This window comes from Poecilia reticulata, linkage group LG1 (assembly GCF_000633615.1).
Source record: "Poecilia reticulata strain Guanapo linkage group LG1, Guppy_female_1.0+MT, whole genome shotgun sequence".
Lineage (NCBI taxonomy): Eukaryota > Metazoa > Chordata > Actinopteri > Cyprinodontiformes > Poeciliidae > Poecilia > Poecilia reticulata.
In genome coordinates, this window is record NC_024331.1 from 4,770,162 (window position 1) to 4,792,569 (window position 22,408).

Sequence of the window (22,408 nt, forward strand, 5' to 3'; positions counted from 1 at the left end):
ATATTGTTAAAGATCATYAGTAAGATTATTAACAATGAAAACTCAAACATATTTTTACAAAGTACATCAGTGTAATAGGCTTTTTAGTTCTTCATTTTCATTTTCTTAATGAAAATATAGAAATTATTTTTTTAACCACTAGGAATCTGAATATAGTTTGGATTTACTGTTCAAAAATTAAATCACATAACTGATTTAACAGTATGAAACAGTCAGTTTTCTATAGCAAATTTATTTTAAAGGGTTTACATAAAAATGGCACCACTTAAATTAAACTGCTTTTTTCCCTTTTACACAACCACCATTTTTGTATATAAATAGACACAAAAAGATTTGAAAACTCATTTCATGCAGTTCACCGTCAAATATGGGTAGCATGTAAAATGTTCTGGTTGCACATTTACTGTTTTTGAAACAATGTGGAGAAAATGGCAAAATGTGTAGACACAAAGACACTAAAATTAACTTAACTAGTGAGTCTTTATGGTTTCTAAGCAAAGAAAGTAGGGTTTGTCTATGATTTAAAATCTGCAAAGGAAAATACAATAAAACCAAAATYCTATTACTGAAGAGAAACATTTCATCTTGTATGTCACCATTYAACAAATCCTCTTTCTGAAGTCAGAAAATGGCTGCTTCTTGCTCATTTGTGTGGACTCCAAAATAAAAAAGAGCAGCTACGATTTAGTGACTTAAATATGTTCTTCCTTGGCATCTGATGTGTGTTGTTGTATCGTTACAGTGAGACTTCTGGACCTACGAGTTATCATCATAGATCAATAACAGCTGGATGGCTGCAGTTCTCAACATGGTTATCCTGGGTTCGATTTCTGGTCTTCCCCTTCTCCAACCACCCAGCTTCCTGTCTATTTATAGAGGCCACTAGTGCCAAAAACATCTTAAGGAATATAATCAAATAAAAGACTACARGAAAACGAAAACTAACAATCAGTTTGAATCTAGTTAACATTTCTTTAAAAATAAGAGTGAAACAAACATTGTAAGGACTAAACTTATTCAATTGCAAAAGAAACTGAGGAAATGATAAAGCAGATAAAGTGGTTTTTCTATTAGAGGATCAAACCTCAGCGAGATTAATTTTTTTWAATCTAGAGACATTTCTTCATTTACAAACGTGTTATGCGATTTGAAATGCAACAAAAGCTACAATTTTCAGGTATCTTCTTTTCAATTCCCATAACATTGCCAAAAATTAACACTATTTTCTCACACCAAGARCATCTTAAGCAGGGATTTGTTAAAACCAGCTAACATCATTGATAGGGTGAACTAATAAAACAGCTCCATTTATTGAGTCAGAGATCTACGGCCAAACCATCCACACGTCGTCAAGGCAACGGAAAAAACCAAAAATGACTTCCAAACAACCAAAAATGTTGTGCCTGCCCAAATGTACTTGTGCGATGCTACGTTTGTTCCATCCAAAAGGAACGACGAGGACAGCTTACAGTCATAGAAAAGAAACGTTTTGCAGCCTGGAGGCTGGGCAAAAAAAAATAAATTAAAAATTTGATGCCTCTAGTGGAAGTTCTGACGAATTACAAATATGGKGAACATGGCAATGCACAAATGCAAACATGTTTTTAACTCGACACCACCTTCTATTGTAGAAACAACAGATGGGGAGCCAATGTTTTTTGGAGAACCGGATGATGAGGCAGGAAAGCTTCAGCCTTTAGGATGAGCCTGCTGCTCCTGTGGGCATCGTTGAAGACATGGCTGCGGTATTTTGACCTTTCCCTCGATGTCTGTGACCCCCTCGCCGACGGCCTCCGCCTCCCGATTTCAGCTGCAGACAGACATCAACACCAGGCTGGATGTTAGGAGAAATCAGGKGAATCTGGTTGGTGTTAATGGGAGAATGCAATTCTGGGAAGCTATGACCACATCTCAAAAAAGATTTAAAAAAAAAAAAGGTTAAGAGAAAATCATGACAGCAAGAAAAACGTATGGGATTAAATTGATTCAGGGTGTTTGAAGTCCAGAAAGTTTCTATGTTAAACCTGCTAACGTCTGTTGATGTATGTTCTGCTCATGATAACGATTGCAGTTGGAGTTGGCATTAATTTTCATACCAAAAATAAGTATCAAGTGCTGCATATTTAAAGTAAAGATGTCAGCTTAAATTAGAATTTAAAAAAATAGGATGTTCTGTTTAATAAGCTACAATGGTGTTTAGTCTATCTAGATGTAAATGTCAAAATAGCAATAAATAAATGTCATTGCATAATGGTAATTGTAATAATTAATACATTACTTTAGGAAGAATTACTTATCTGTTTAAAATGATGTTTTAAGTTCTCTGTTTTATGCCTATGCAAAGTTATTATATTGTTCCTGAACGACATGCGTCCTCTACAACATCAGCTGGAGTCAAGAGTAACCAAGCTTTCTGACGTCAAGTTTCTCTCCAACTGTTACTGTGCGTGGGTTGTGAACGCAACATGAAAAAGACAGCAGAGTGTGTGTTTAGATACAGAAACAGGTGTGCGTCTAGGGGAGGGGGGAAAAAACTCCAGTATGCGATCTGTGGCATTTCTCCACTTCTCAAGGGAGGAATCTGCCTATGAAAAAGAATGTGTTAACCTCAGATGCTGTGTGTGAGGTGTAGCAGCCARTTGCTATATGCTAGCTCATGTATATAATATATAAGAAACTGACACAGTGTCTTAAAGAGGAAGATTCCTCAGTACGGATAAAGACGAAGCGTCTCGCTCGGGGGACCCGTTGTCAGTCAAAACTTATTACTCACTAAGCTACTGCTGTCTGAAGGCTCACTAATAATCCAGCTACGCAGAGACAGGATGGCGGTCCTCTGGGTTCTGTTGGCACTTTGATTGACACAAAAGGTGTACTGTCTAGTCGTGTCACACTTTTACCATTAACATAGACACAGCAAYGCCTTGTTGCTCACAGAGGAGCTCCTTTGGGGAATCCACTAGGCATGCTCAGGTGGCTAATGRTGGCTATTTAAAAAATAAAGGCAAATATCAGCTTAATTAAAGCTCAGGTTAAATATCTGATTTTACTTTTCAAAAGGAAAGGTACATAGACAACAATCCAACATTTAAAACATTTTATAGATATGTACAAACAGTTTTAAGAACCAATTCCGTTTTGCTACTGTTATTAATTAGCAGAGTCCAGATATTCAGGTCAGGTAGTAGCATCGACCCACAAACAAACTGCTGAAAGATGCAGAACATATCATTGATAAATTAGACTTGCATAGTGAGAAGGCAGAGGAGCTTGATTTTTTCCACAGATTATCTCTAATGTTATAGTTTTGACAAATATGTAAAAAAAACTTTTTTTTTTTACACATTTGTATGTAACATTAAATAAATGTCACATATTGCAGCTTTAATAGCAGAAATTAAAACCTTAGTGTTGTAATGTAGAAATGTGTGCTCTGCAAGTCTAATTTATCATTTAAAAAAGGTGTGTTTATCACAAATGACTTGTTTTTATGGGGTTTTTTTATTGAAACAAAAATGATTAAAGAAACAGTCACTAGCCTTCAACATTTTTATTAAACAGTTAGTTTATTGGGTTTTTTTATATAAGAATATTATTCTGCCTTCATCTTTGTGGTCTCAATATTTTTTGAGAACTGCCTGATGCTGTATTTTCGTTGATTTGTTCACTTTTTYTGTGTACCACTTTAAGTCACTGCTTTCAGAGCCCGCCCCCGTCTTTACCTTGTTTTCTTTGTTGTCATCTTTACATAGAGCATCCTCCTCTGCCACTGTCTAACGCAGCATGTTAAGACAGCGAGGGTGAGAAGAGCAGGACAACGATGCAGTTAAAGCACAGAAAATGAGTGGCAGAAATGAAGGGAGGAAAAAAAATGAAATGAAATCAGAGTAATGATGAGGGAGGGTATGTGTAAGTGAAGACAGATGTAGAGTACAATGATGGCCAAAGGAGGTCAAAACATGTATGCCAACCAAGAAGGATGGGAGGGAAGGAAGTGTAGAAGAAAGAGGAAAGCACAACAAATTAGCAGGAAAGATTTGAAAAGGTCAAAACACACACACAAAAAAAGCTTCAAATGCAATTTTTGAAAAGCTATCAACAGTCAATTTATGTTTCTTGAAACACAATGTTCAMGGCAAATAAACTGTGACAACAACAGCAATACTCTTCTGAGTGGAAGTGGTCACTGACAAAAAGGACGACTGTTTTCAGGATTCAGTGGACCCCCGTCTTTTGGTGGTTCAGTAATCACAGATTCTCACATTCGGTAATTTTTCTGTGGAACATAACTCTAAATTACTTGTTGGAAATCAGTGTACTTTTAATATGAAGGTTTTTCTTTAACACCGAAATGACCAAAAAAAAAAAAAACATGCTTTTCCAACTTTCTTATTGAGAAATGTTTGCAAGTAAAGTAGTGTGAGACCGTCTGGCTCGTATCCTTCTATAAAAACACCCAGCTGAAGYCGGGGACTGATGACTCACCGATGCCAGAGTTGGACTTAGCGGTCGTGCTGTTGACCCCGTGTCTTCACTCCCTGTCGTTCCCTCTCTGGAAGACTTCCTACTGACCTGACACTTGGCCTGCTGGGCTTTGGCAGCTTGTGTGCTCACCGACTGGAGGAGCTGGGAACACGACTGGTTAGTTAGTTCTATTTGCTAAACGMGTAGCTAATATTAACGTGCAGGGACTACTTTGTTTACTGGTGTAAACTGAAACAAACGGACAGCCACGAGGCCCATTACCTTGGTGATRGTGCCAACRGCTTTGGTGCGACCTTCCCTGAACACGAGCTTCTGATCACAGTGCAAATACTCRGGTGTCTTAATGAAGCGAAAATGGACTGAAGCCTTGTCCCCGGTCCTTAGGCAGTCTTTATTCATGGTCAGGATAGTGGCGGTCTGTCTGATGCTGCCACAGTGGACTACAAGATGGAAAGTCAATAACACGTTTACTTGGATAAGCAGGTTTTATGCAAGAGAAAAGGCTTGTGTCCATAATGCTTCAACTCACCCATGGCCTGGTACCTTGGAGATATTGTGGTTGGATGATGAAGCACCAAGATCTCAGCCTCAAACTCCCAGGTAGCATGAGGCATTAGCTTTGGAGAGACCATCACCATTCCTTTCCTGATTGACGACCTTTTAATCTGAAGACATGAATGGAGGGTGGAAACATAACCAAATATCACTGATGATAAAACAAAAAGATGATTTTTGGTGCAGAACAACTACAAAAACTCTAAAACCTAGCTTAAGAATCGTTACAAAATGACTTTTTCAGAGGTGACATTTCATAGATTCCCCTCGATAAAAGTCTAAATGTTTCCCTGCTGACCTTCTTCAGAGCGAAGGATGCGGTCTGTCCACCGTGGACCTCCCTGACGGGCATCCTTTTGCGGTGGATGGACTTCACTGCGATGGGGATGAAGATACCGAGCGGGTCTGGGCCTAAGAGTAACGTGTCATTGAGTCGTATCAATCCGCGCAGCGTCGTACCAGAAACCACCGTACCCACACCCTGCCAAAGAAGAAGATCGACACAAGATCAGGAGCAGAACCAGGCCTCGTCACCGTCAGAACACCRTGATTGGCTAAGTGCTTCATAGCTTTGTCGGTGCTAAACTAAAGGGAGTATTTAGCACTTTTTTTTAATGAAGTCTCAGCAATTTTTCATTCATAAACCTCAAAATCTAGGGCCATCAAACCTGAGAGTAGCACTGAAAAGAGGTTTGCTCAAATAGCTAAAGATTTATGAAACTTTTATTGAAAATAGAAGTTTACATACAATTAAGACATGATACTTTTTAAMGTCCAAATCAAAGACGATGCCACCAAATACTGAGGAGATGTATGGAAGTTTCTAATTTTGAAGACATTAATTAATAAATCAGACTTTTTTTCTCATTATTTACATATTAGGCAAATATAAATAATKTTGGTAATTCTAACTAACCTAAAACAAGATTTCATCTGATTTCACTTCAGACAGCAAGAGAAAAGGTGAGTCTTTTTATTTAGTCCATATAAACTTCTTTTTATTTAGTCCATATAAACTTCTTTTTATTTAGTCCATATAAACTTCTTGCTTCATTTGTAGGTGAAAACACCCCAACGTAGCGTCTTCAAGTCACGGTTGCCATTGGCAACAACTTAAAAATAGGCAAACTTAATAAGCACAGTATGTATACGAGCAAAACTTGGATCCTTGTTGATTCGTCAATGCCTTAATCCATTTCTGAAAGAAGAAATGGTGGAGCCWTACTTTCACTAAAACTATGAATAAATTTCATCTTATATTTTAACTTGCCTTGGAATGTGGAAATGAAATACTTGTTTTCATTGTTTCATACTTATTGGAAAGCATTGATTCTACAAAAAAAACATCAGCCTTTATTATTAACAAGGACATTAATGTACAGTTCATGTTAGTGAGGACGCTTCACTTTCTTCACATAGATTTATTTCTCTAAAAACATATAACACTGTAATTCTGCCCACCCAAGCAGAATGTTCTTGATTTTAAATTCTGCTTAGATGGTTAAAAAAAAAAAAGAGAGACACAAAATACCCTGTGCACAAACACACAGAGTGCATTCATGCAATTCAGAGTTTTATTTGTTTTCTACATGACACTGTGGGTGGCAGACATCAGAACTGACATCAGCAATCACCTGTGGCAACAAAGTGTCAAAACAGAGTTTCTAAATTGGTTCAACTTTAATGTTTGGACCTCTCTCTGGCCCCTCGCTGTAAATCACTTTTCCAACTTTTAAAAACCTCTCACAGCGGGCAGCCGAGTGTGCAGCCGAGCGGGCAGCGAATTCCTTACCGGTACAGAGTACGTGTCGTCAATTTGGAACTCTGCGGGCTCGTCGTTGYTGAAAGTGGTCCTSGGGGAGAGCAGGTTCAGGAACATCTTCAGCAGGTCCATGTTCTCCCCCGTCACGTTGGAGATTTGGAAAATGGGACACATCCTTAAAAAGATGAGAAGCTCAGTGGTGAGCACGGGAAAACAAATCTCTATATTTAATTTAGCAGCACTGTTTATGTTGAAAAATACTTAAGGGGTTGTTTGCCAGGCACACATTTTATAGCATAATCATACAACTATGTTAGCTTAAGTTGATATAAAAGTGCTACATAGTATCAAATATGCCTCAAAATACATCTTTCTTTGTAATTTAATGGCTAGAAATTGGGCTTCTGTCTCTTTCTGAAACTCCGCCTCCAGGAAGTCATCACARCATGKCTCCTCTATTAAMCCTTTAACAACATTTTTACCAGTGTTGCTCTGAGAAGCAGCTCCTATAATGAGCTCAGCAGATGCTCAGTTTCAACAGGTGTTGGCTAATTGCAGCTGGCTAGTCTGAAGGAGCTGAGTGGAGGAATCACAGGGAGCTCTGTGAGGCAGAAGCTTGGAAACCGGAGCTGAGAGGAGTGACTAGGTCCACACAGGCGTTTAGCATAGCTGAACGGTTGCCACGGGAGATTAAAGGGTTTCTCAAACATGCATGAAAGAATCAAAGCAAAGAAAGAATCCAGGTATCTTATTGATGAGGGAATAACATTATAACGTGATGTAAAACAAAAAGAAACTCAGTATTTTGTATAATACTGCCTCTTTAAATAACATAGCTGGTTAACTCAAGTGAGTTTATAGAAGAGTTGGCTACATCCAACTGGGTTTGTGTAAATAGCCGCCCCCTCCTCCAAGCACACCCCGATTTGAATTGGTCGTGGACCATAATGCATTGTCATTTCATCTCATTTTCAAAGAAAGATAAGTAAAATATATGAATTTAATATAATATTAAAGGACACGGGCAAGAGATTGCTTTCCAACGGAAGCTAAACAACCAACATCAGTCAGCTAACGGCATGTGCTGGTTACCCAGTTCAAGGCATTTTCTCCTGCTAGCGCAGATCGCARCATAGCACTCATGATCCTGTGTACTGCTAGTCAGCTGGCTGAATAAAAAGTTTGAATTTCTCTCTCTTACAAAAAAAACCATTTAACTCTTAACATTTAAGAAAACATTCTGGACTCAAARACCACAGAGAGTTAAGGTTTGAAAACTAAAGTTGAGCCAACCGCTGCTCTTGTTTATGTTGTTTTTAGAGGCGCACCGACTGCCGTTTTCAAGCCGGTCACCAGTATTTAGAAAGTCTGACCTACTGATTCCGATTTGACCGATACCSATTTGTTTTGTTTGAAAAGTCACCCAGCATCATGACAAAGTCGCTCAGTTAGCAACGGTGGGGTGAGTATCGTCAGCCGCACACGTGGATCAGTCACCATAAGTTTTTCTGGACGATAAATCATCCCAGAAGTTATTATTACAATAAASAATTGAGACGATTTTTGAAATAATGGAAAAACAATGCAAGTGTGCTCCTTCTCAACGTTCAATAAAGTTTAATTTCTAACAAACCTTTGACATTTGAACTGGAAGACATTTTAAAAATCCAAAATACATAAACAAAAACAACAAATAATGRTGGGTAATTATCATTACTCCTCTGGAAGCTTACCTCTCTGAACTAAAGTTGGAGGCGGTGACGACAACGTCATCCTTGTTCTGGACCAGAACCGGTATTTTCCTGCAGCCTGGGGACTTTAATAATCTTTGTAGTAATTTTAGTGTCTCTGTCACAACAAAAAAGAAAATAAAAACAAGTGTTTTTACAAAGTGTGCAAACATCACAAACTAAAAATAACAGACTTCAGGACCAGGAAGCAGAAAGCGGTTTAATGATGCCATCATGTTATCCATTGAGACGGTTCAGATTCCTGACGCTTCTATTCCGTAATTTTTCTCACACAAACCTCTTTTGTGTTACGTTGAAACCTCCCTTTTGCTGGTTTACTTCTAGAGTAATTTTTGTACCTGCTGATTACAATTAATTATGAAACTATGAAATCATTTAAAAGCCGTGAAGAATTTGAAACGTAGAAATAGATCAGGGATCTGCAACCTGCGGCTCTGGGACCGCAACTGGCTCTTCGCAACTTCCACAAAGGCTCAAGTTGATATTTTTAAATACAGCTTTAATTTTAACAAATGTATATTTCTATTCATTATTAATGGAATAACTTCATTGAAATTCCACAACATTGACTTCAAAAGTAGCGTCAACATATATTTTATCTATTTTATTGTCAGCTTGAAAATTTGCTTCTTTCTTTTATTACTATTATTTTCCAACAATATCAACATCCTACAGCAGAAAATGTATTTATCCTCTTTTTCACAAGGTTTTATTTTTGTTTATTTGAAAACTTCAAAAAAGAAATAAAAATGTTAGTTTTTTAATAATAACACATTTATTTCAGTAGATATTTCATCAAAAATTAAAAGCTGCCTTCTATCAAAGGGTTATGTAACAGTTGCGACTCTAAATGAGCCTCTTTTAGCTGGACTGAAGGCAAAAACAATTAATATTGTTATTTCTTTTTTCAAATTACATTAGACTTGAGCAGTGATGTCAGGGATTCCAAAGAACACAAAGCTTTTAAATCGTAAGTATTCCTGGAAGCAAGGCGATGGATAACCTGATGGACGTTTACCAATAACAATGACATTTTCTTAACACTGGATCTAACCAAAAAGTGCATAAAATGGAACTTGCATCTCCAGCTTTATCATGTATGCATCCTGCAGCGTCTCCTTACCTTGCAAGATGTTAGCTGGACACATATCTATCTTTGTAACAACTACAAACACCGGCACATTCAGGGCCAACGCCAGGCCGAGATGCTCCTTCGTCATGCCAACTATGCCGGCGTTGCTGCCCACCTGTGAAAAGATGTGAAACCACAACAACAACAAAAATGAGGTAAGATGCACTGCCACTTTCTTTCAAAACAATAGCAAAAGTTTAAAAAATGATTAAAAAACAGAAACACAAGAGTCACCATAAGCATGCAGAAGTCTGGCAGGTGGCCTGTCATCCCAAACACGGTGGTTTTCAGGTACTTCTCATGGCCGGCCAGGTCAATAAAAGTGATGACCTTTGAGGATTTCTCGCAGATCTTGGTCCAGTCCAAGCCTCCACCGTGGCTGTCTGGCTTGTTGACCACCTAAAGTAACAGAGGGACACAGAAGATACAAACATTAACTTTTTATTTTTTTAAATACATTTCTTTATATTGGATATGTTGGAACAAAGGTGCTCTTTATATATACATATCTCACTTTCTCTCTCTTTCTATATATGTGTGTGTGTGTGTGTGTATTGCTGAATAATTGTTTGATTCAATTTCAGCCTTCAGTTTATTTTGGTAGGAGACCATCATAACCAGTATTTTCGTACATTTGGGAACATCTCTTATGCGCAGTCCAAATACTGAGATAAAACCGTTAGCCAATATTGCCCTCCCTTAGGTATGGATGTTTTTTGGATGAATGAAAGTGTGTCTTCCAACTCCATTCCGTAGTCCAAACAAATGAAGAAAGAAAAGTTTTTTCTCACATGCAGAACACAACCAGTAAATTCAGGAAACTCCCAGGAGTTCCTTCAGTCTTGATGTCGACCAGTTGCCAACCTTCCTGAGGATTTTCAAACTCGTCTTTTCATCAAATCTGTACAAATGTAAATCTTTTCGTAGTATGCCCACATTCCAACAGCCTTATAGTAGTTGAACAGAACAATAGATGGATTTTGTACCATTCTCCTGACTAATAGCTTTGGTGAAAACCACAGTATGCCAATGATCCAAAGGTCAGGCCTGTCCTTCTCCCACGGCTCACCTGACCCTCCTGGTCGAAGCCCAGGATGTCGTTGCCCACGCTGCTGGTCCTGCCACTCTCCATTTCGTGCTTGTGCCTGAAGAGCTTCTGGCGGGCGAAGCCTCGGCCGTTGTCCAGCTCGCCATGGGTCAGCACACCGAGCAGGGTGCTCTTCCCAGCATCCACATTGCCAACAACTGCAACTCTATAGAGACAAATTGACAGAAAGCCAAGGGTAAGTCATTAAAATGTTTGCTCTGGATAATGTCTACTGCTATATTGTATACATATTTGATCATTTATAAACTCTCTAAGTGTGAAGTCTTAACTTATTTATTGGTCCAGTACTCAACTGGTTCCAAGCTTACCTAAAGAACAGGGACTTCTTTGTGCCCACAGGTAACTTTTCACAGGAACAGGCATTAATCACATGTGGGGTACCACAAGGTTCAATCCTTGGTCCCCTCCTAATTTAATATCTACAAGCTCCCATTAGCTCAGGTTATAACAATAAGAAGTAAGATTAGTTACCATAACTCACAGATGATTCTCTACATTACAATGTCACCAGGTGACTCTGAACAGCTAGAAACTAGTGACCAGACCCAAAATCTGAGGGGAGTCATGGACTTAGACCTGAACCTTAAGAGACACACAAAGACAGTTACAAAGTCGGCCTTCTATCATCTGAGGAACATTTCCAGGATTAGAGGACTAGTGTCTCTGCAAAATTCGTACATCTTTAGTCGAATTGATTACTGCAACAGTGTCTTCGAATGTTTGGAAATTTGATTGACATATTTGATGTACATTAGCTTAAAAATTTTGATGACGGCATTTGACAAAGTGTAACATTTACTGCTGATTTTAGAATTGGTGACTATTATACTTTTATGGTGTAAAGCACTTCGAACTGTGTTGTTGCTGAAATGTGCTATACAAATAAACCTGAGCTGACTTTATTCTCTTTTTTTTTCAAAGACATTGTAACAGTGAGTGGATGTGAATGAACACATATTACCATCTCCTTTAACACAGCATCTATGGGCTAAATTGAATGAATTTCTTGAATAACAATATCTTTTCTCTTTTGGGCACAAGAATAAAAACAAGAAAAGAAAAAAATGAAAATCAAAATGAAACAAGAGCTAGCAGCTGGCAGTCAGGTAATGTAACAAAGCCTGTTACATTACTAACAGGCTTTGTGCTGTAAAAACCTCATCTGTTAGTGCCACCGTATTAACCATTAGAGGTTTTATGTGCTGATATTACTGCAGTGGAAATCTGCTCAAACTATAATCAGATAAAAAGTAAAAAAAAAAAAAGATAAAGTTATTATACTTCTCAATGTTCAAATATCAGCCAATCTAAGGGAAGAGTTATTAGCTGAGAGTGGGCATTTAGGAAAGAGACGAAACAGATCTGAAAATAAATCTAGTAGAGTATTCCATCAGGTCAGTAGTCAGTATTCCTGTCATTACAATTACAATAATGTGAATTAAGACTGGACAATAAATCAATAACAATATATATCACAATAAAGACATGATCTATATCAATAGATAGTACATGTGATCGAATGTTCAATCAATTCACTGAATTCTGATTCAGAACCGCACAGAATTCTGGGGGATGTAGGCAGAGGAAAGACTTTAGCCGCTCAACCTTGAGCTAAGCAAGGCTGGTGGCAACCTGACAGGTTGGTTACCTAGCAACAACCTATCAAGAAACTCGTGCAGCAGCAGTTTCAGGTTTTGCTGCTTAAAAAAAAAGAAAATGGTGTAAAACAAAGGAACAAAGGAAGGTAATGGAGAAAAAGGTTGAGAGGAAGCTGCAGGTAAAACAGGATAGGTGACATAACCAGTTTGGTGACATTTTAGATATTTAAAGACAAAAATAACTAATCAATAACGATTTGTAAAGACTGATGTGAAACCTTTATGCTGCGGTGAGTTTTTCAACCCAAATGTCAATGTGAGTGAATAAGTTTGTCTTCTTCCCTCTCCTTTTCAAGCTAAATACATTCTTCTAAATAAAATATATTACTGTATTTCTTTGTGTGTAAGTGGGTGTATATTTTCTTTGTTCCTTTTTTTAACCTACTAAAGGGTATAATATGTATTATTTTCTTTTATGTGGCTCGAAAAAATAAAGCAGTAACAACCTAACCGCCTCGTATCCGGTTKAATGAAGGTCGTCATACCAGCTCATTAGTTTGAGTTGACCAACATTTTGCTTTTGAGATGAAATGACTCCACCAATCCCAACCATCATCGAGGTAAGAGGTTAACTTCCACTGAGAGACTGCCACAGATTCCCCAGCACTCTCCTTCACATGGTTTAAATGCCACAGACACACTGAAACCCATCAAAAACTCTCAAAAGCACAAAGAAAACCTCCAAACTGAACACAAAAAGGCTCCGGCCCAGGAGGAAACTGTGTCAAAGTCATGAATATTTCACAAAATCTTTTCGTCTGCAGTAGCAGATGGAAAAAAGTAACACATTCAGAACAAACTTCACAACGTCTGGACGAATCTTCCTCGACCTCATCACCAATTTATATTACTAGGCCTGTTCCTGGAATCCAGAATAATTCATACCTCACTTCCAGGAAATCCTGCTCCCCGACTCGCCGGCGGATGAGGTAGTCCCGAATCTTCCCGCCGCTTTCCGTCCTCTCCCTCAGCAGGATCAGGTCAGCCTCGATCTGCTCGCACAGCGACCGCACCGTGGCCACTGACGCCTCCATGTCCTTCTCATCCAGACCGTAATCGCCTCCATCTGCACAGAAAACGACGAGACGGCGCTTACTGGACAGCGGGACTGAAGCAGTGACAGTCCTGTGAGAGAGGGCAGAGCTCAACTGAAAGACGTAAAACATAGAAAATGGTGGAACAAAAGATTTATGGGGATGTGAGAATAGAAATTTGAAAACTTCAATTACCGTGACCCTAAACCACCCCCTGAAATGACTTAATTATAGCGTATTACTTCAAACAAAGAAAGAAAATCACAGTATTTTTTTTTACGTTGCAAAAACAACATTTTACCAAGTATTTTTGTTTTATTTTCTTGTGCAAATATCTCAGTACACTTTAAACAAGTCAAAAATAACTTACAAGTAACTCTTCAGAATGGCAGGAGCTTGTTGTAAGTCAATAATTCCTTAATATTTATGGAAAAGTGCAAGGGGAAAAAAGTCTTATTATAAGTTAAATAATCTCTCAGAGCAACTAGTACAATTTTATCAATATCAAGAAATTGTTTGCTAAAACCAAACTCCTAAATCTAACTGTACAGCTACTTGTAAGTTAGTTTTGTCTTACTTCAAGTGTACTACTTTATTTACACAATAAACTCGACTAAAAACACTTGGTGAAATTGTGTGTTTTTGAAAGTGTAGATACTAAAGAGGTGCATTCACTTCAGTAGAACATTTTTCCAAAAAAGAGTCGGATCAACTTCCATCGTGCTTTATGCAGCTGCGATGTTCTGCTGTCCAATTGCAGACAAGAAAAGCTGCGATTCCCTGAGAGACGAAGACATTTACTCAGGTCAGCTGGTCATCTGGGCAGAATAAGAGCCGTGAACAACCACATGTGTTTTCCTGAACGAGAGGCAGTCGCTCTGCAAAGCACTGACAAACGACACCCTTTTACATACGCGCTACAGGCCCCGCCCCCACCCCCGTCCAGAATGCCACATAGGTCAGGCATGCTGCTGTAACGGGCAAAAAGAAGTTTGACTGCCAACAAAAGGCTCTCGTGTGTGTGTGTGTGTGTGTGTGTGTGTGTGTGTGGGTGTGTGTGTGTGTGTGTGTGTGTGTGTAGGTGTGTGTGTGTGTGGAACAGAGGGAGTTTTAGAGTGAAAGCCAAACACCAAACAGATCGGATTAACTATGTTACTGTCAAATGGGGGGCTTTTGCTATGTTTGCATATAGATAACTTTTACTTGCTGATTTATGTAAATCCCGACAATGCGTGCTGCATTGTACGCTCACATTTGAGAAAAGTAGTAGAGACGCCCCAATTACAATCACTAGATATTAGAGAATTTTACATTCATGGACTCTGATTGGTGACTGGGAGGTCAGATATCAAAAAATGTACACATCGAAAACCACTTTCAGTCCATAAATGATTAAACACACAGTTTTAACTACAGTTAACTTCTAAAAATTTGATAAAAATGGGGCGCTGGGCGGGTCAGTTGGTAGAGAACACACACCATGTGTGTAGACAACGGGGTTGTCCTAGGTTCGATTCAGAGTCTCGAATCATTGCATGTGTTCACCTTTTCTTATAATTTCTTAGTGAGGAGTTGTTCAAAGCACATTTTAAACTCTTTTCAAAAAAGGATTTGGTCAAATGTTTAAATACGCCACCTAGAGTCAGCTAACTATGTGCTGGATATTAAATAGGTTAAAATGTAGCCAAAGTCCACAGAGAAAATGTTAAAAGAAAAGAAACAAAAAAATTACAATAACCAACAGAAAAATCTGCATAAATGTTTTCGTTTTTATTGACTGATGCCAGCTGTGTGTTTGCTCTAACAGATAGTAATCAGTTATTACTATAACTGATTTATATTACTATCAGTTTCCTAACAGATAGTAATATCTGTTAGGAAACTGTGGCTGTTATTTACTTAAATAGAAACTTCATAAATTCATCCGTACTACCTGAGCCCATCCCGACCACATAGATGGTCTCTCCACATCCCTCTTCTATCCGCTCTCTTAGCTGCCGCAATAATGAATCGTACTGTTCTCCTGTTGGGCTCACAAGAACCAGCTGAAAAATGAGAGACAGCAACAGAAACATCTAATCAGCAAACCACACAAAACATTTTGTTCTTTAGGTTCAAAAGTTCCCTTGTTCCCTAATGATTTCATTCAATATCAACAGTTAAATGTTTGAACAGATGAAGGGATGTCTTGAAAGTAATCACTTTCGAATCATGTATTTTTTTTTTTTTTTGGAACATCTGCATTGTGAAGATTTAATATCACTGCTCTGCTATTTATTTTTAAGATATAAGCTTCTTTAATTCCTCCCCCCCGAAGATTATAACGGAGCCCACCTTTTTGCTCAAGTCTAGGTAATCCACAGACTGCCCATTTGTCCCTTCGCCGTCCTCAAAGTCTTCTCCACACGATGGATCATCAGCACATCCCCGGTCCGGTGCGAACATACAAGCTGGTACTATGGACTCTGGTGGCGTTGAGCCTGGACATGTCGCCGCTGATGCCATATCTAAAAGCAAACAGCGTTAAGATAATCAGAATTATATAATCTTACCCTTAGCTATGCCTGACTGGGTATGAATAGTAAAAGTTAGCAAAAAGTAAACACAAAAGTTAGGCTGAGTATCATATAGACCTAGCTAACGCCAACCAAAAGCCGAACATGGAAGTGAGAAAACAACTCTATACTTGATCAAAACAAACGAACATAAACCTTCACATGTCAGTGCTCTTATATTTTTAATTGTACATTTACAAAAATGGGCCATTAATGTGGCAATGAGTTCAAAACATACCAGTAAATAAAAGCTAGCAGATCAGCTAACTTTGTTGTTTACTCTGTTTGGCTTCGATTTCTGGGCTCACAACGTTTGTCCCGCCCACAACGAAAGCAAAGGCAAGGGATTGGCTATATCTCATTACGTCATAAAACAAGTAGCCTATGTTGCATTCGAGGAACACGGAAAGAAGAAATTTTCTCCTACACTTTAATAAACGTTAAACGTATGAACACGTGCTTATATCTTCGAATAAACGCCTTGTAACATGAGTCCCATTTTAATTGTCACTTGAAGATATTACATTAATTATTTTTGAAATCAATTAAAGACTAAATATATGGTCTTGATATTGAAATTACTATCAAAAAAACGCAGCTTCCAACTTAATTCAAAATTGAAGATTCTTCAAATAAAGTTAGCATTCTTTACGTTAAAAATGTCACAACAACTCCTTTAGAAAAACAAAGAACTAAGCCTAGAAATATCTGGAAAAAAAATTTTCGTTTTGGGGACATTAATCATTCAGTATTTAGCCAATTTAGAAGCAAATGAATGCAATGAATGCATCAAGAGGCACAAACCGCGCCCACTTGAGTGGGCGTCACCTCGAAACTAAAATTATATATCTCTAAAACTCAAGTTCATGACACGTAGACAGTACTACATGGTACATGTTACAATGATGTACCATACTGACAATAAACAATAACTAAATAAATTAAATCATGTAAATTATTAAGGTCGTTGTCCAGTTTTAAAGGACAATTCCGTTTCAGTGCAATTCAAAAGCATCGCGCTGACAATAAAATATTACGTTTTATTGCCTTTTACTGCTACTAAAGTTGTTCTAAGGCCAACCAGGGTTGTCAGCTTCCGAGTGAAGCTTGGAATGAGAACGGGGTCCAGATGGTGCAAGTCATAAAAAGCATTGTGTCATCAGGGTTATTGCACTGACATATTTTTTATTAAAGGTCCCTGAAATATGAACAAAATCAACATGAAAAGAAATTGATTTTAAGTTGACAGCTTGACAAGTTAGCTAAATGATCGGCTAATCACATTTTATGTTTTCTATAACTTACCAAGTTATACTTCACCTTATTGTTGTATTTTATATTTTTATTTTTTAGCTTCACAGTAGATGTACATATCGTGGTATAATTAACTTTCACAAGTATTTTATTAATTTATTTTTATTAATTTATAATTGTATTATTTTCATAATTTATCAGATGAGAATAATAAATTATGAAAATAGAAAATATTCGCAAACACAGTAACAAATATACATAATATTTTATATAATATTTTTTCTTCTTAGCTCCTGGTTTGTTTATGGGAAACAATAATCTCCTGTTTAATGAGCAAACGTTGAAGCCATCTTGCTTCTTTGATGATCATTTTGCTAAGAGTAATCTCAGACTCATTTAAAACATTGCCATGGCAAAATTGCTGTTATAAAGTCATTTCAGCAAACACAGGCAAACATTACATTTTGGTACTTACAAACAATACATCTATAGCTTCCTTTCAACAAAATAAAATGGGGTTTTTTGTTGTTTTTTTTAAGTGAGGTGGAAAAAAGTCCATCCATCCATTTTCTTACACCCTTGTCCCTCAGTGGGGTCGGCAGGGTTGCTGGTGCCCATCTCCAGCTGACGTTACGGGCAAGAGGCGGGGGTCACCCTGGACAGGTCGCCAGTCTGTCGCAGAGAAAGGGTGAGGGGGTGAGGGGTGTTCTCGTTTAAGTCCAGGGACTTCGATTATTTTTAGTGAAGTTTATCAGGGCAGAGAGAGTGAGATGTAAAGAAAAGTTTCACTTCAGAAGGTTGAGAGTTGGCAACCCTGAGAGAATGTATCCCAAACGGCGAATCAATGCATCTAATAAAACTTACACGTGCCTAAAACATTAATACTCTTTGAACTTGCACAGTAATAGTAAATGTAACTACTGCTCCACATCCGATTGGCTCCTTCCTTCCCCCACAACGTCACGAGGACGACATAAAGCATTAACCAGCAAGCAGAAGTTTCTCACTCGAGGGACGAGCCTCTGAAGACCGCCAAGATGGTGAGTAGTGTGAACAGCTTCATTCATGGCCAGAGGTAAATCAAGGCCTTTTCGTTGTCCGTCATTTTTGACTAACCTGGTCGAAAACATTCTGTCATAATGTATTTTTACATTTCATTTTGTTTAATTAATATTTAACAAGCTGAACAGATAATCCACATCGTGTTATCGTCAAGCCGAATACATGTAACTTTTTCTCTGTAAAGTTTTGAAATCAAGTCAAATTTCACCAATTGAATTGATTATTATTGATTGAATTACTTCCGCGATGTTCTCTGCGTGGTCAGGTGTGTGTAATTTTTTGTCAAAATGACGGAGGACAAATTTATTTATGCACAGTTAAAAAAAAAAAAAGCAATTTATTCGATTAACGCAACCACTGACCAGAGCATTTTCCCGGATGACATATTTATTCAATTGACTATGAATACTCAATCATTGTTTTTATAATATATTAAAAGGTAAATTGACATGAATTTAGTCTGAATAAGCATTTTTTTTAATATGTAGGTGAAATTCTTGAAAGAGGAACATGAAGTCATTTTCAGATGTTTGACCTGTCTAAAATGCACAGGAAGACTCGATTTTAATTTTTTTTTTTATCATACATTAAATTTAATGTGGACCAACCAATTGCTTCTCAGAGAGCATCAGTTGCTATAGTTCTTGATGACGATAATATGGCCACTCGGTTATGTCGTCGGTAAAGTGCACCACATTGCATTTTTACACGTTATAACCTCAAATGTGTCCAGGGAGGGAAAGATGTGTAATCTTATAAATCTAAATAATTAACTTCCTCACAGGGATCAATAAAATTCAGTCCACTGACTATTTCTCCAGCACCTTCTTTGTCAAGTCAATGATAAACCAAACTTATCTGTCTGGGAGTTTGGGGGCTGTATAAAGAGAGACAACTATGGGTGTGGCGATATAAGGGGGGGACAGAATGTTGAAGTTTATGTTTAAACTATGTGCTCAGTACATAGATAGGAAGCACAAATGTGAATGGGATTTATAGCTTAATTGACAAGATAAACAACTTCGCAGAACTGAAGGAAAATCCCAGGAAAGTCAGGGTGACTTTCTCAAAGCACAAGCCTGGAATAAGAAACAGCTCATTTGCTTTTAAATAAATAAATAAAAAACATTTCAATTTTCTGTCCTTGCACGCGGCAGTATATATGAATTTATAGATATATCTGCAACATAGGCAGATTGTAGGATTTGGTGAGTTGTTAGGTGTGTGTGTGTGTGTGTGTGTGTAGGGTGGGGGTCCTTTTATGATTTTGCTACATCAACATGATGTCCACACGTCTTTGAATAAATAGAGTACCTTCCTCTTTTGACTCTCTTTTACAACCATGCATTGTTTTAATCCTGGTTGATCATCAACTGCTGAGATAAGAAAAGCTTCTCATTACTGATCTGAATTTAACGACTCTCTCTCTCTCACACACACACACACACACACACACACACACACACACACACACTATACAAATGCTATACAAACTATCATCACTATCATCATGAAATGATGATATGTCACACAACCATCATTTACCTGGTTGTGACATAAAACTCCTTATGAATGCATCTACTTCTCTTACAAAGCAACTTTTTTGTGTGAAGAATTACACTTTTCCCTAATTCAATTTTTTAAATTACTTTTTCTTTTTTAATCTGTGTTAAGTATGAATTCAGTGTTTGCCCTGGTGAACTACATTCACACAACTGTAAATCTTTCAACAGAAAGTCAAGGACATGGCATTCAAGGTAGGGCAGGAGTTTAAAGTCCGAGTCAAACCCAACGATGACTGCGCCAGGTATGCATATGCTTCTTTTATTTCTATTTTTCCTAAAGCACAACAATGTMTAACTGCTTTGAAATGTAGATTTCAGTAACATTTTCAACAAGAGGAAGTAGAGCAGTGTAATATAAGTTCATGGCGTCGTGCCTCTTCCCGTTTCTTTGCCCTCTTCTTACCTGGTCCTGCCTCTGCCACAGCTTTGCACTCAACATCGGTCACGATCCCGAGAACATCGCGATGCACTTCAACCCCCGCTTCGACGCCGGGGGAGACCAGAACACCATCGTCTGCAATTCCAGGTCCGGGGGGAGCTGGGGCGAAGAGGAACGAGACATGAACTTCCCCTTTGTGCGTGGAGAGGAGTGCAAGGTGTGTTCGTGGAATCAGCAAAAGATACAGCAATACAAGTTTTCCTTTCCAAAGTGAAACATTAAACTTAGACACACACAAACTTCAAAAACAAAATCTTACCAAGTATTTTTGATCTAGTTTCTAGATCAGTACACTTGTAATAAGACAAAACTAACTTGCATGTAACTTTTCAGCAAGATGTAGGAGTTTGTTCTAAGTGAATAATTTCTTGATATTTATGAAAAAGTATCTGGCAGATTATTTCACTTATAACATGACAGTTTCCCATGTTGTGAGTGAAATAATTTGCTAATGGAGCTGGTGTTTCTTTGTCAATTTCAAGAAATTACTGACTTGAAACAAGATCCTATATCTTGCCGAATTACTTGCAAGTTATTTTTGTCCTGTTTCAAGTGTAACCAATTATTTGCACCACAAACAAGTCCAAAAATAAGATTTAGTATTTTTGCAGGGTCCCTAAAGACATTAAAAAATCCTTAGTGTAGGAGGTAAAAATTCTAGCCATCAACAGAACACATAGATCACGTTAATTCAGAGACTGTATGAAGCTAAATTAAGAAAACAAACGTTTACATTTAAACAGAACATAAAGACCATTAATTGTTTATTCTACATTATTGAATACTCAGTGAACTGATTTGTTTCCAGTGTATATCCAAAAACAGATTCCTAGTTGTTACCTGTATATGGAACAACATTTATAAAGTCTCTGCCTCATCAGCTTCAATAGACCTTAATATAATAACAGATGATGGAATAAGACAAATCAGACATAAAAAGTCTTTAAACACGATTACAGAAACATTCAGTATTTCCACACAATGAAGCTGAATTTGATTTTTTTTTCCTTTTCTTTTTTTTATTGGTATAATGACCCAAAACTATTCTTGCATCTCACTTTACTCAATTATTAAATAATTGGAAAAATCTATTCCAGTCATTATGATCATTATTGCACATTTCTACAGGTGGGTGTAAGGTCTAGTTTGGAGCACTGCTCTGTAGGTAATCATAAAGGTGAATATGGGGCCATAAAACTCACAATCTGTATTGTTATTGGACAATAATTCTACTTTATTCGTTCTTTAACACATGTTCTTTTGTGTTTCTGCTGATTTTTTACCGAGAACTAATGCATGTGCTTCCCTTCTTTTCTTTTCTTTTATTTTCTTTTCTTACATTTGGCAGTTTTACATCAACTTCAACATGGAGCAGTTTTACGTCAAACTTCCCGACGGCAGCATGATGAACTTCCCCAACCGTCTGGGAGACGTCAAGTACAAGTTCTTCGACGTCAGTGGCGACGCAAGGATCGTGGGGATGAAGATCCAGTAGAGGATGAACTCCTCTCAACATCTTCTGATCTGCCGGTTGGAGAAATGGTCCGTTTCAGAGAACCCTGAGCCCGGCCAGTGTTCCGATTGCTTGCTGAGAAACAACTGTGTTGCAATGATGAGAAAAGGTCTGCAGATGGCGCCAGATCATATCTTATTTCTCCGCTTTCGCCCTGATGGCTCGTCAGTAAATCGCCTGGTTTCTTCAATAAAAGCTGAAAAAGGACAAGTTTGACTTTCTTGTTGCTTCACTTAAAATTTTAATATACACTCATAATTAAAAATATATATATTACAGGTTATCTTATCACAATTGTACACAAAGTTCACAGGATATCTGACATAATTACAATGTAAAGGCAGATACATTTGCTGGCAATCCTGAAAGAAATGCGCAATAAAAACCCTGCTCAATAGCATAATCTCTGCTGATATTGATTAGACAGCTGCCAACGTTAGCTGTCGACATAAAAAAAAATAAAAATCAAGTAAAAAAAGCAGAAAATCGAGCTTCATTTCATTTTCTGTCATCTTTAGAAAAAAAAATCCTAATT

At 37.7% G+C, this 22,408-nt stretch overlaps 2 protein-coding genes across 3 annotated transcripts; one reads left to right on the plus strand and one right to left on the minus strand.

Moving 5' to 3' along the window:
* Positions 1–212: 212 nt before the first annotated feature.
* gtpbp1l (GTP binding protein 1, like) lies at positions 213–16,362 on the minus strand. Of its 2 annotated transcripts, XM_008435214.1 has the most exons (15): positions 16,279–16,362; positions 15,820–15,992; positions 15,419–15,530; positions 13,337–13,517; positions 10,755–10,938; positions 9,920–10,084; positions 9,677–9,800; positions 8,536–8,650; positions 6,833–6,977; positions 5,339–5,521; positions 5,015–5,150; positions 4,747–4,925; positions 4,486–4,626; positions 3,723–3,773; positions 213–1,810 (listed from the first exon to the last, which is right to left on the minus strand). In XM_008435214.1, the coding sequence occupies exons 2-15, from the start codon at positions 15,988–15,990 to the stop codon at positions 1,697–1,699; spliced, it is 2,001 nt and encodes a 666-aa protein (XP_008433436.1). In that variant the 5' UTR covers positions 15,991–15,992; positions 16,279–16,362; the 3' UTR covers positions 213–1,696. The 2 variants fall into 2 exon arrangements, with proteins under 2 accessions (XP_008433436.1, XP_008433519.1); XM_008435297.1 differs by lacking the exon at positions 3,723–3,773.
* Positions 16,363–18,262: 1,900 nt separating this feature from the next.
* lgals2b (lectin, galactoside-binding, soluble, 2b) lies at positions 18,263–22,083 on the plus strand. Its single transcript, XM_008435109.1, has 4 exons — positions 18,263–18,334; positions 20,090–20,163; positions 20,346–20,517; positions 21,709–22,083. The coding sequence occupies exons 1-4, from the start codon at positions 18,332–18,334 to the stop codon at positions 21,853–21,855; spliced, it is 396 nt and encodes a 131-aa protein (XP_008433331.1). The 5' UTR covers positions 18,263–18,331; the 3' UTR covers positions 21,856–22,083.
* The last annotated feature ends 325 nt before the right edge of the window (positions 22,084–22,408 follow it).